This window comes from Denticeps clupeoides, chromosome 1, assembly GCF_900700375.1.
Source record: "Denticeps clupeoides chromosome 1, fDenClu1.1, whole genome shotgun sequence".
In the NCBI taxonomy this organism is placed as follows: Eukaryota; Metazoa; Chordata; class Actinopteri; order Clupeiformes; family Denticipitidae; genus Denticeps; species Denticeps clupeoides.
In genome coordinates this window covers 14,670,266-14,684,783 of record NC_041707.1, presented here as the reverse complement: position 1 = coordinate 14,684,783, position 14,518 = coordinate 14,670,266, and the positions used below count along the sequence as shown (strand labels likewise).

At 43.9% G+C, this 14,518-nt stretch overlaps 1 protein-coding gene across 2 annotated transcripts in view; it reads left to right on the top strand.

The window, feature by feature from the left end:
- Positions 1-14,518, top strand: part of daam2 (dishevelled associated activator of morphogenesis 2) — an 85,314-nt gene that overhangs the window by 23,012 nt on the left and 47,784 nt on the right. For both annotated transcript variants that reach the window (XM_028984550.1, XM_028984473.1), the window contains exon 2: positions 9,628-9,876. In XM_028984550.1, the coding sequence (XP_028840383.1) occupies positions 9,709-9,876 (168 nt within the window). In that variant the 5' untranslated portion in view covers positions 9,628-9,708. The remainder of the gene's footprint in view (positions 1-9,627; positions 9,877-14,518) is intronic.

Genomic DNA, 14,518 nt, shown 5'->3' with positions numbered 1-14,518 from the left:
GAGAATGCTCGGTCAGGCCTGCATCCCTGCCTTCAGTGGGTGTACTATAATTAACATTGATTCATGCCAACTTTGGTTGTCTGGGGGCACTGAGTGTGGCATGTATCCCACTGACAAGAAGTGGGTCAGTTGAACTGTATATTGAGGTCACAAATGGCATGTTTGTCAGAAAAATGTTTTGGTTGGTGTCAAAAAACTTGCAAGCAGATGTGTGAGTTATCCTGACTTTAGCAATCTGGACATTTGTTACTACAATGACACAATTTCAATAAAAATTCATCAAAAGTGGTTGCTGTAATTTTCATTAAAGATTTTGAAAGTGGACTTCACTTCATGGTCACTTTAAGAATTCTGAAGACTGATTCGTAATGGCACCTATCTACGCGAGGCCCATGTGGGTCACAAAAGGTCTCAAGCTCGAATCCACCAACCAACAAGGTGCTACTAGTTTACATCTGAGTTGACCTGCCCATCCCTACACAGTCTCTTTTTGCACCATTCATGGCAGGGCTCTTTCACTTATTCACCCGTAATTGCTGGTTTTGTCACCAATCTGGGAATTTGGTCTGACTAAAACTACAGGCAGTTTAATTGTTCCTAGGTTTTTCTGTCTCACCCTATTTGGACATGTAGTCGCAAAGCACAACTAGATAAAAGAAAGAACCATGATAAATGTCACCATAAATACAATTAATTATCATATTCCTTTTATGTGCTATCGTCCCTGTAAAAGGCAAAGAACAGGAACAGGCACTGGAGTGGTGACAAAACTATGGAATGAGTGTAGAGCAGTCCGAGTTTGGAAAGGTCCCTTAGCAGATGTGAAATTGCTCTTAGTTTTTACGGGAGACTGAATTAAATCGCTATTACTGACATTGCCCTGAGGAGCCTCTTTTTCCACGGGCTCATCAGAAATATTTCCCCTATGAGGAGCAAGTAAATTCATATGGCTCATAGCCCTTATAAACAAAAGCTGCTTATTTGTTTGTTATGAAGGCTGTTTGTGGCTATGTGCATTAGCTGACAAGAGTATGAGGATAACAGCAGAACACAGGTTTTAGTGAAATAATGTGAATTGAGAATAAAAAAAGGTTTGCCATGCATCCCAAATTCCATAGTAACATGCTATTTGCTCTGGCCAGTGGGTAAGGAAGTTAACTCGTTATCATAAGGTTGCCTGTTCGAATCCCGAGCCGCCAAGGTACCACTGAGGTGCCACTGAGCAAATGGGTTAAATACAGAGGACACATTTTGTTGTGTGCACTGTGTGCTGTGCTTGCTATTTTTCACAACGACAGTCACTCCACTTTCACACTTTAATCTCAGAATATCCTTAAACAATGCACATACTGTTGAAGCTTGAAAGTATTGGACACTACACTAACTTTGACACTCTCCCACTATCCAATGCAGTGACTACAGACCAAGGCATCTTCATTGTAATAATAATAAACAGTGAGAAATTCATGTAATTGTAACAGCTAAAATACTTCAGAACTCATAAAAAAAATCACAGTTGTGCTACTGTTTATTAGTATCTCGAACTATTGTGGCAAATTATGTTACTAGCTGATTTTATTTCAATCCATTGTGGACCGGTATGTTTACACCCTACATTGTTGAAGGTAGTTTTATTTTTATGGTGCCGCAATCACATTACTGGGGGAAGGGCAAACATATCAAGTGATTATCTGCTTAACAAATGGAGAGCGCCTACATCACAGTGATGCCATTACGAAGTCCTTTTTTGTCCGTGGCGCTTCATTCTAAAAGCAACAGTGATAGCGTAGCAATAATGTAGCATTAGAGTGGCTGACTGTTGCCTAGCTGTTAAGAAAACACATTTAAACATGTTCGATATGTTCTGTGTGTACAGCGTGTTGCTTCGGTCAACATGCAGTCTACTGTGCTGCTGTAAAACCGCCGGAAAGCAAGCAGAGTGAAATGGGGGCTTATTAGCATGTAGCAGATGGCAGGCTGGCGCTAAGTGCTTGGGAAAAAAGCATATCTGAGCAATGACCATATGATTAATCAGTTCTAATTTAGCGTTCACTTAGAGGTTAAGCCTTTGGGTAGAGAGAGGATAAGATCTGTTTTAGTTCAACATGCAGTTCTAAGTTTATTAGCAACTATTAAACTTAGTGGTGGGGCAGTGGTGGCCTAGCGGGCAAGGAAGCGGCCTCGTAATCAGAAGGTTGCTGGTTTGGATCCTGATCTGACAAGGTGCCACTGAGCAAGGTACCGTCCCCACACACTGCTCCCCGGGTGCCTGTCATGGCTGCCCACTGCTCACTAAAAGCAGAGGACTCATTTCATTTTGTGCACCGTGTGCTGTGCTTTACATGACAATCACTTCACTTTCACTTCATATATGGAAATTGCCTATTTATAAAAGGTATGTGATTCACTTTAGTACATATTAAAAATGACCTGAAGCTAGACCTGCGTAATGAAGCTTTTAAATGTTTTGTTTTTTTTTACTAGAAAATGTATTCACACGGTGCTATCTGAAATGATTTTCTTGTGCGTTACGTACAGTTTTGCCTCCGGACTGTGATGAAGTCCTCAATGCTTTTATCTGATCCAAAGAGTGAAAACACTGAGGGAGAAAGTTGAGGGTAATGAGGGAGGTTGGGACTGAGGAAGGGAAGCAGGGATGGGCTTCCGTTTCTTATAAGACCCTTGCTCATCCTTACTTATGCACGTAGGCCCATTTGAGCCAAGACGCCCTTATCAGGGGGGAGCCCCAGGGGTCCCAGAAGGAGAGGTGGTGTTCCACATGGGCAACTTTAAGGAATTTAGTACAGAACTCAGCTGTTCTGTGCCACTGTCCATGAAGACGATGATAAAATCCCATGTGTTTTGGGGAAAGTTCTGCATTTGTTTACATCAATGCAGGGCTAATTATAACTGCCGCTTTATAATTTATTTATTTATTTATTTAAACACATTCCTACATGAAACAGAAGTATCCATGTTTTCAAATGAATATGTGATGCATCCCCATCAAATGAAATTACACATGAATGTCCATTACAAGTAAGCAATGGTCATTTGTCTGCTCAGACTGAGCCCAGTTCACCCACCCTGTCAAATTAGAAGATGAGCTCACAACAGAGGAATGTGTGTGTGTGTGTGTGTGTGTGTGTGCGCGCACATGTTTTGTTGAGCATGTCTCTTCTGATTGTGTGTATGTGTGTGTGAAAATAAATTATTTGTATGTGTTTGATCATGTGTGTGCAAGTGTGTGGGTTTTGGACTGTTTGTTAAAGAATCTGGGAGCTGTGTTCGATCTGCTACTTCAACCTCTTATTTATGCAATGTAATGTAATCTCTGGTTCTATATTAAGGGCCAGGGATGCCTTCACTCTGTCATGGTTCACACAGCCTTAGCGTGACACTCCAGTCACTGGCCTGTGCACTCCACTGGTGTGCTAAATTGGTTAGAAATGGTCCCATTTACTATAATTGGTTGGTAAACATGTTGAGCGTCTTACAGAATTTCATTCATCAGGATGAGCTTGTCCTCTTTACCTCCTGTTCCCTGACACTGGTGGCTTCTAATTCTCAAACTAACACTCAGAAGGTCATCTTGAAGGTCAACAGTGGACTTATAGGTGATTAATGTCCCGGATCTGGATGCTGCTTGTATTTGTGGGTGGCCTTCAGAATGGGAGCTGATTGAGGGGGAAAGGGCCTGTTGGGGATTTTTCTGTGGAAGGGAATTAATGTAGGAGCTCAGTTGGTGTGTTGGCTGGGAAGGGGGCATTAGTTATTCTGCTGATGCCCATGTGGCCATGGGTATTTGTAGGGGGGGGGGGGGGGGCACATGGGTGGAGGTGCAGTATTTTCACAGACAAACATGAGCATTCTGAACACGAAAGTAGAAACATAATCCATACATTGCACTTATGTGACATTTCTTTAATTCTAGCTTCAATTGCTGACACCAAGCAATGCGAAATATCTGATTATACCAGTTGTACCTTTCATTTAATTTGATTTATTTGTGTATTTTAATGATCTCACATTAATGAACAGGTGGGCTGGTTAACATGGGTGGCCAATCATGGCCTTGAGATTCAAATACAGTATGCTGCATTTCAGTGTCAATTGACTGGCATTAGGATTGCCTATGTGGCTACTAGTTTGGTTTAAATATTAGACATTAACAATCACACCTGGCTGGAATGGAGCATTTCTGGAAGAATGTGTAGCTACCTGGCCTCACTCTGACTAAAGCCACCTTGTGATGAATGTGACTTTTAATGAAGACGCAGCTCCACAGACTGCCAATCCCCTCCGTTTCTGCATGCAAGCTGTGGCCATGTTGTTTACAATGTCCCATCGGACAACGTGGGCAGCCTCTCAATCCACATCTCTGTCTTTCCACTTGCACTGTTCATTCACTGAATGCTGATGTGGGTGGACGGCACATAGCAGGGGCTGGTCAGAAAGGGGAAATCCATCTGCAGCGTTACACGATGAGCTGAAAAGGAGCCCAATTCTGTATGTGGAGAGAACGGCAAAGCTGGTTGTGGGGCAAACCATTTGTCTGTCTTTTTTTTTTCTTCTCTAAAGAGCAACTGAATAATGAATTAAAGAGGAGGCGAGCAGGGCCTTTCACATTTCAAAGGCAGTAGCAGAAATCAGTGGAAGCGAGGAGATTAGATGAGAGGAGACGGGATTACATGGAAATGGAAGCAGTGGGAAAGAGGGAGAAACTGATGCATGAAGGGAAAGGGAGAGAGAGTTTGTGCGTGTGCGAGAGAGAGACGGTGAGACAAGCGATGTAGAGAAATATAGAAAGGCATTTGGAGAGACGAAGGTAGAAAACGCGGGCAGAGTCATGGTCTCCCACCACCCCTCTCCACTCTTCTACTGACCTACTTCCACACCGAGTGGATGAGGTGATGAGGTATTGTGTTGAATAAGAAGCAGCAAGCTTGTGTGTGTGTGTGTGATTCATAAAACGCTGCTTCGTTGTATTTGCATGCGTGTGCACTAGCAGACACACCATTAGCATTTCCCAGGCTGCACATTATTTGGTCTCCAGAGACACCTTCACTAAATGGGGTACAATTAATCATCGTTAATTAAGGATCAGCGTCTGTGACCCCTACAAGGGTAACATGTCGGTACTGGAGGCGTTTCCCCTGCGCGCTGTACTGCTCTGAATGCATGGCACGTGGTTCTGGTCCGTCATGGATAAAGATGTCATCAGCTTGCCTTCCTTCTATTCTTATCGCTCACAAACATGTATAATACATCATTTTTAAGAAGCCATTTGAAGGATGCCAGGCTCGGGGTGCGGTGATGGAGACGGCTGGAGTGAAAGTGTGAGGGGAGGCACTGCATGCCCGCCCGCCCGCCTGCCCTGTCTCGCTCCCTTTCTCTCTCCTGAGCCCCGGAGGCACGACAGCTCACTGACACGAAAGAGAGTGAGGAGAGGAGTTAAGGGAGAGCGGTGCACTCTCTGGAATGAGAGAGCTTGAGAGGAGGAGGAAGGTGCAGACACTAGAAAAACCTGAGAATTTTAAGGTGCAAGTGACAGTGTGGGAAGAGAATACAAAACGAAGGAGACAAAAAAAACGCAGAACAAGCAAGAAGAACCAGAGGAGAGCCATTAAAGACCAAGGGAAGGGGAGATGAAAGAAAAGACTTAAAGGAGGGGATTGGAGGAGACAGATGGGCAGAGCGAGACGCAGCTGTAACCAGATGATGAATGGTGAGAGATAGGAAGACTCAATCAGATATGAGAAGGAGGAGCACTAGCCACCGTGTTCAGGGAAAGGGGGAGCGAATGCCAGTATCGCGGTGAATCTCCATCTCTGGCAGCTCATTTTTCACCTGACTGTCGAGCCGCTTCATTAATGCCACGTTTGGCATGCTGATAATTCAGCTCCAAATCTGTGTGGCAACAGTGTACAAACTGGGATTGAAAAATGCATTTTAAGGTCACACTTACATTTCATGATTAACATGCTCCCTACTTTGAGCCTTCACTTATTTGCTTGCTACACTCTTTGGTGTTTTTTTGTATGTCTGTTGGAATTAACATGTAGACGTGTGCAAGTGTATCAAATCCTACTCACTTAAAATGCCATTCACGTCACCAGTCAGTGTTTTTACAGATTTGTGGCTGACTGTTGTACATCAGACCATGTTTCGGGTTTTGTTTTTTTTCTTTTCAGTTTATTCACTTTTTGAACTGTCGTCGTCCCTTTTTCCCCCCCCCCATAGAAATAATGACTAAACTCTCATGACTAACCTCTCATCTCTAAAACATCTCCTGTCATGCAAATGCACTCTGCATGTTGCAGAAGTAAATTATTCAGCTAGACTTCAGGCTAGGATTGTAGGACAACGAAGCAAGCGCATTATTCATAGCTGTTTTCAATTTTCACGTGGGTGTAAGTTTGGCCCCTTGTATGAACCAAAAGTTTTGCCGTTGGTGACGTCTCATATAAATGAATGCACAATGATTTAAGCCCTTAAAAAAACATTGACAATCGCACTGAAACCTGACATGACTCCTGCACATCTGGCTTGGGATGTGGAATGACTGTAGGAGAATGTGGCATGGACGTCATGGATGTCCATGGATGTGGCATGAATGAGCATGTTTGCCCGTAAAGCTGCATGTCCGCAGTGATCTCAAGGAACCACTGATTTCATTTGGAATTATTGGGTTTGCTGATTTATATCATAATGACTAATTGCGTAGCCCTAGACATGGTTGCTTCAATGTTATGCTCAGCCAAGGTGCTTTAGACCCCATGCCATTCCCTGTGCCCCACCCCAAGTTCTTTAAGATGCATGATACATTTAGCCAATATATATCGATATTTTTAGTTTCATAAATTTGTATTCTTTACTGTTCCGTCTACTGAGCCCAGCCAGTGTTTACCACATTAGCATTGAAGTGGTGTTCCTCACTGTTTTGCATGTGGTTCATCTTTACTTCGACCTCTAGTGGTTCCTGCTGCAGTCAGTGTTACTCTGGAACTGCTTTCATCTTTGTCATCGCAGTTTTGCAGCAGCTCCGTGGCTCTGAAGAGGATGTATTTGTGTGTTGGTATGTGTGCTATAGGGAGTATAGGGCACAGCTGATCATTTGGCCCACTTTCTGAATAGATCTGGGTGGGCGCCAGGGTGAAGGCCATTGGCGCGTCCCAGTGTGGGGAAGATGTGTTTCGGTGCGTAGCATGAGTGGCGAGCGCGTGTTATCTCATTTGTCCTCCTGTGCCAACAGCCACGTCTCTTCGCAGCTTCCTTTATCGGCGGAGTGTTGAGAGGGACGACGGGAGGTCGGAAACTGGGCAAGAGTTGCTACATTAAACAAGGCCGAACGTAGCTCACCCTTATGGCATGAGCACATCATGTTTTCCCCTTCGTGACTAACACGCTCTGACACCAGCGGAATATAAGAGGATGTTTTTGTGTCCTCTCCTCTGAAATAACAAAAACAACCTGCGGTGGGCTGAGGAGACCACGAGGGGTGGCATCTCCGCTTCAACCGCGGCCCGTACTTTCTGAAGATTAGAGGTTAGCGCTTGAGCTCGCTTGTCCTCGGGAGTATGTGTTCAGTACTCTGCAGCGCGAGTGTGGACTAAGCTTCCCTATCCACATCCAGGCGGCCTGGCTAATGGGCTCGTGAACAAAGCATGGCGGTGGGATGAAGACACTTGCTCTGTGGCCAGAACCAGCGATGACACATCGCTGGAATTAGTCCGAAAAAAAAAAAAAAAGCACTGGTGTTCATAAAAATGACGGTTCAGTCACTGCTAACGTTCACATGCATGTTCTACAACAACAGACCAAGAAACCCATAAAACATTTAGTAGCCTCTTTTTAGCACCATGCACAGTAAATTTATTTTAATAACCTAGCCGAACCTAAGACCCTAGCTGAGAGGTGTTGCAGATTAGCATGATTTATTTAAACGTTGCAAGTAGCGAATGGACAGGGGCGGAATGCTGACCTTTACGCAGTAATGCATCATTAATGGGCCTTGAAGAACAGCGTAATGCACCGTTAATGGAGCCTTAATGCCTCAAGACGCTTAGCTTGGGGCAGCAAACCTGTACTTTTGAATTTAAGACTTTCAAAATGCCTTTGAATCTTTACTTACCAGTTCGTTAAGAGCTTACGTTTAAGTCAGCATGTCAGTCAGTGTCAGCATGTTTAATATTGCTTCCATTACGTCCACTTTTTTTTTTATTTGGGTTTTGAGTGTGTTGATTTGTATGGTACCCATGCTCCATGATATGCATTTTAGATCAATTTTACTTTTGATTTCAGTCATTTCATTCTTGAAAAAGTCTAACAAGTGTTCAGTTTAAAATCTTAAATCTTAATCAAATTTCCCTTTCCCACCAAAACTGACCATCATTAAGTGCATTGTGTCTAATTCCCACCCCTTCATTCCACATGTATGTGTTCAGTAGTTGTATAACACTTCAGAAATCCCTTTTCCCAGCAGCTCTTTCAGGCTTCCTTGTGACCATGCCAGTGCTTGTGGTCGAGGATGTGTTTGTGCGGGCTGATGGTAAACACTGGTTCCTTTTTCCCCTCACGCCTGCTGTTGCCATCTGAGTGGAAGAGCGATCACGGTACGGCTGGCTCTCGGGCATTACTCAACTACTGCGGCTCATTGTAGCGCTGCAACACAGCGGCCTTTGTGAGGGCCAGGAGGGTCGGTGGGGGGGGGTTGTGCCACGTTGGGTAAGGTGCCAGTCTTTTCTAGCCCGTTGCACTTCGCTCAGCCCACACATTGACTGGTGATGGGAGTACGTTTCTTGCCCCACAGCTCTTCCTGTGGTGCTTTTAAACCACTGAAGGCTTGATCTTCCAGTAATTCCATGGCTAAGATGGATTTTTTTGGCTTGTGGCCATTGTGTTCAAAAGATGATGAAAAGTGAATCTGAAGTGATTGTCATCGTGAAACACTGCAGCACAGTACATGGTAACACAACAAAATGTGTCCTCAGCTTTTAACCATCACCCTTGGTGAGCAGTGGGCAGCCATGACAGGCACCCAGTGAGCAGTGTGTGGGGACGGTGCTTTGCTCAGTGGCACCTTGGTGGATTGGGATTTGACAACATTCCGATTCAGTTTCCTTACCCGCTAATCCACCACTGCCCCTTGGCATGATTGGGAATTTTGAGCTTACTGGGCAAGATAGGATGGGAACTGGAGAATTAGGTTCTCAAATGCCGCTTTTCCTAAGGGATACCCATAAGTAAACCGCAGTGTGCACTGGAGTGGTTAGGATAAAATACCATTAGTCCAGATGGTCCATCATCCTTTGCCAGTTGGTGAGCTAGATTAGTGACACGATTACAGTACACTTTTGTTGACAGTACCTTATTTGCTCTAGAATGAATAGATTTACAATTCCGTTTACTGCTGCTGTTGACATGTTCCAGTCCTTGGCATGAGCTTTACCAACCGACCCGATTTGTTATTTCCACTTTGGTTTACCGTAATCTCACTGTGAATGTTTCTGTGAGAGCTTTTGCATGTTTACATGCCAAGCTATGCCAGTTGAGTTAACAGGTGTTGTTCAGTACTGTCCATGTGCCAAGTATTAACCACATCTCTCTCTCTCTCTCTCATTTCAGATCATGCACCCTAGATAGCAGGCTAGCCTTCCTCGTCCCCGTGGCCGGCCCCTGGCATTTGACCCCTCCACCACAGAGAGGATGCCCCCCCGGAAGCGGACGAGGCCCGCCCTGGGCTTCCTATGTTGCTTCGGCAGCACAGAACCCCCAGAGATCAACCTGAAGGACAGTGTCCCTCTGCAGCTGCTGGAGTTTAGTGCCCCCATGCCACCAGAGGAGGAACTGAATGCTCGCTTCTCTGAGCTAGTGGTAAGTCAGAGTGTGCTCCTGCTGGTGGACATTTAATAGTTATTGCCATGACCACATGACTTGGCAGTTCCTTTAGCTCCTATCTTATGTACTTTCAACCAGCCATGTAAAGTGCATTGTTAATGATTACTTAGATTGAATTAAGACTGGATTAGAGGCTGAAGGATTTTGAGAATCACAGTTGAAAATCACTGACTCTGTCCATGATACAAAACGTCATGTGTTGACCCCCACTTGCTGCTTGGTGATCCTATTGTGGCTCATAGCAGCTGAAAAAGAAAAGAATGAAGAGATTTGTTTTGGCCTCTGTGATGGAACAGGTATTTGCAATATCTGGATTTTCTGGGCAATAGTTAGAAGAATGTTGCATGCGCTTGATCTGATGTAAATTAATGAATGCTCCATCTGATTGAACAGGCCCATTATCCCTGCTCTGGGGACTTTTTGGGTTTGCCGGCTGGCATCGATCTCAGGCAAACACAGGCCAGTGCCGGACTGGCACCGGTCCTGTGAGCAAGAACTCCGGGATGTGGAGAGTGGTGGTTTTCTTGTTAGCACGCATCTGGGTGGAGCGAAAAACGTGGCATAGAGCAGCGCTGATGTTCGTTTTTAGGAGGTCTCCAGAGAGGATGAAAGGCCACAGAAATGTACCATCGCACCCAAGGAGATGGACACTCCCAGGCTGCTTATAAATACATGCCTGCTTGAATGGGCAGTTCTTTGCCTGTCTTTTTTTTTTTCCCACTAGTTGTGACCAAGTTTGAGGCTTGGGTTTAACTGCAGTTCTGTAATTTGAAGTTGACATCATTGATCGTCTTTGGTTAAACCCAACAACCCTTCTTGAGCTCATTCATCCTGCCAGCTTTCATCTTTTTAAATGGCTTTTATTCTCTTTAAAGAGTCAAACAAATGAATCTGTGTGTTGGTAAAAGACTATTGAATTCTGAATAGCTCGCCCGCCTTGACCAGTTCAAATGTGTGGACTTGTCCATTAGGCATGCACGTTTTTGTCACCCTCAGTTTTTCTCACCTGATACTGATGCCTTGCACAGTTTTAAACCAAACCTTGGTTTAAAACTGTGCTTTCTGATCCAAAATGAGTGTGTATAAGGCCTGTATATGTCTGCACACATTTGTATGATCAATCTAAAGGGTTCTGATTTGATCTGTTCATTTCAACACCAAAAAAATGGACCGCGCATGCAGGCACCTTGATGAAATCAAACAAAACATGCCTCTCATATGGGAGCGCTTAGGAAAATCACAGCAGCCTCATACTTGAGAGAACAAAATCACTCGCAGCTTATTTATGCTAAAAAATCTGCGTTTAACCAAGGTCTGACGGGAGAAGCGGTTGGAGTAGAAACAGCCACTGGTCCAACATAAGAATAAAAAATAATCCTCCGGCACTGCATTTGCTTTCCTTTTGCCAGGCAGCAGGATTATCTCTTACTAAATTTTACATTTCTCCCAATGCACTGTGGATTCATCTGTCTGCCACCTAGACACCCCATTTGCCTCACACGTGGAGGAGGGCTCCACGGCCCTGTAACGTAAGGGAATATGTTTCAACATTGTTGTCTGAAAAGGATTATTATGCCATGTGGTTCCTATTTCAGCAATGATAAATATACCTTCTACTGGAGCCTAGAGAAGGAGTGACAGAACTGGGACACGGGGTTTAGGAATAAGCAACATCTGTGTGTTTCTATGCACACTTGGGCTGTGTACACACCTGGTACACTACACACATCACTCACTCTATAAATTGAGTACCAACACTGCAATGATCTCTGTGAGTAGACCAGGGTGAGCTAGAGATCACATTATATCAGGTGAATGCTTCCTACGCATGTAGTCTAAGAATACACTGAGGAAGCTTCACTTGATCTAATCCATTACTTTCCAATAAATCAGTTTCACATGTACTTCTTGGGGGATGTGGTCCATGTGAATGGCTGATTGGATAGTCATCAGCAAAAGATCGGAGACCCCTCTTCACGAGGTCTCCGATCCTAATCAACTCTATTCTCCTTTGTTGTCCCTGGCTGGTGGAACAACCTACCCTCCTCCATTCGACTAGCCGAGACTACTACCACCTTTAAGAAGCAGTTGAAAACCCACTTATTCAAAACGTTTTTCAGACGAATCTAACACTTACACATGCACATGCATACACAATCTGCACTAAATAAAAAAAATTCTTCATCTAGCACTTAATTTCCGAGCATGATTTTATTTTTTTTCCCCCTGACAAGTTAGGCCTTATCAGGGCTCTTAGTTTTGTAAACTCAAAATCTATAGAAATCGAACGAGAATTGCTGGTGTCTTCCTCCGCTTTGGATAAAAACGTCTGCTAAGTATAGTAAAAGTGAGAGACACAAATACTGTTTTTGCTTCGATGTTTTTAGATATTTTTGTCAGTTTCTGTGGTGTATCGAAGTATAATTACAAGCATTTTCCAAGGCTGTATAATTACAAGCCATTTCAAAGGGTTTTATTGACAATTACATCAAGTTTATGCAAAGATTCAATATTTGCAGTGTTGGCCCTTTTATTTTTAAGACCTCTGCGATTCAACCTGGCATGCTGTCAATCATCTTGTGGGCCAAATCCTGACTGATGGCAACCCATTCTTTCATAATTTGTGCTTGGGCTGTCCACCCACCTCTTGATGATTCTCAATTGGATTAAGGTCCAGGGAGTTTCTTGGCCATGGACCCAAAATTTCAATGTTTTGTTTCCTGAGCCACTTAGTTATCACTTTGGCCATATGGCACGTTGCTCCATCATACTGGGAAAGGCATTGTTCTTCATCAAACAGTTCCAAACTTGGCCGGTTGGGAGAATTTGCTGTCGGAGGATGTTGTGGTACCATTCTTTTTCATGGTGTTCTTAGGCAAAATTGCGAGTGATCCTACTCCCTTGGATCAGAAGCAGCCCCACACATGAATGGTCTCAGGATGCTTTACTGTTGGCACAAGACAGGACTGATGGTAGCTCTCACCTTTTCTTCTCCGGACAATCATTTTTCCAGATGCTACAAAGAATCAGAAAGGGGCTTCAACAGAGAAAATTACTCTCCCAGGCCTCAGCTGTCCAATCTGCTTTTAGCAGAATATCAGTCTGTCCATGATGTTTTTCTTGGAGAAAAGTGGCTTCTTTGCTGCCCTTTTGACACGAGGCCATCCTCCCAAAGTCTTTGTCTAACTGTGAGTTCAGATTACACTCACACCTGCCTGCCTGCTGCCATTCCTGAGCAAGCTCTGCACTGGTGGCACCCCGATCCCGCATCTGAGTCTTCTTTAGGAGATGGTACTGACACTCGCTTGACTTTCTCAAGCACCCTGAAGCCTTCTTCACAACACTTGAACCTCTCTCCTTCACATTTTTGATGATCCGATGAATGATTGATTTAGGTGCAATTTTAGTAGCAGCAATGCCCTTGCCTGTGAAGCCCTTTTTATGCAACGCAATGATGAACGCACATGTTTCCTTGCATGGTTAACAGTAAAAGAAAAATGATTTCAAGCATCGCCCTTCTTTTAAAGCATCCAGTCTGCTATTCTAACAAAATCAGCATGACTATGATCTCCAGCCTTCTGCTCATCAACGCTCTCACTTTTGTTAACGTGAGGATCACTGAAATGATCTCAGCAGGTCCTTTTGTGGCAGGGACTGAAATGCAATAGAAATGTTTTTTTTTTTAAGTTAATTTTCATTGCAAAGAGGGACTTTTCAATTTATCTGATCACTCTTATTAACTTGCTGGAGTTCATGCAAATCGGCAAAATAAGAATGGAAGCGACAAACTTTGTGAAAACCAGTATTTTGTGTCATTCTCAAACTTTTTGGCCATGACTGTACATATCACCATGGGCCATTTTTTAAAACAACATTTAACATCCACCAATAAAGTTCTATAACTGATGTACTGTATTGTCTGTGTGAATCCTCATGATTCACACTGGCTCATTGCTTTCTAAATTAGATTACCAGTAATGCTTCTGTCTATTTTTTACCACAAAGGCAGGCTAATGTTTTGCTAATGCTCGAGCTGCATCCACCATCAATCAGTTCCAGGTCAAATCCACGGCAAAGCCCACTCAGCCGGTGAACTTCCTCCCTCAACCCATTGTAAAGCCCTCATCTGTAATGCCTACAAAACCCTTCCGTGCAGTTGGCTGCCTGTAAACCCAATTCAAATGAGCATGGGAGCCATTAAGTTCCTTGGATTGATTATTACATGTAAACCAGAGACCACATCAGAGTCTCTGAGGGCTGCAGTCAATCACAGCTCTGTGCTTCAGAGCCGGCTACAGTCGCTGCATCTTCCTTGCACTGGATCTGCTGAATTAGCTGCATTTCCCTCGCTCCAAAAAATACCAACCTTGGTGTAACAGGTATTGATTGGAAAGTAGTAAGCCACAGGAATTGTGAAAATAGAAACATGCATCTTATTCACAGTTGCCGGGGGGGTGTCTGTGTCAGTGTCACCAGACCAAATTGTTTACACATTCCCTTTATTGGAAATGGGTTTTCACTTCAGTCTGAAGTTTTTCTACACACTCTGAATATCTGTTCACGCTTGTGTGAGCTCACATATGCATGCACTGTGTGTGTGAATGCACATAAAGACGTG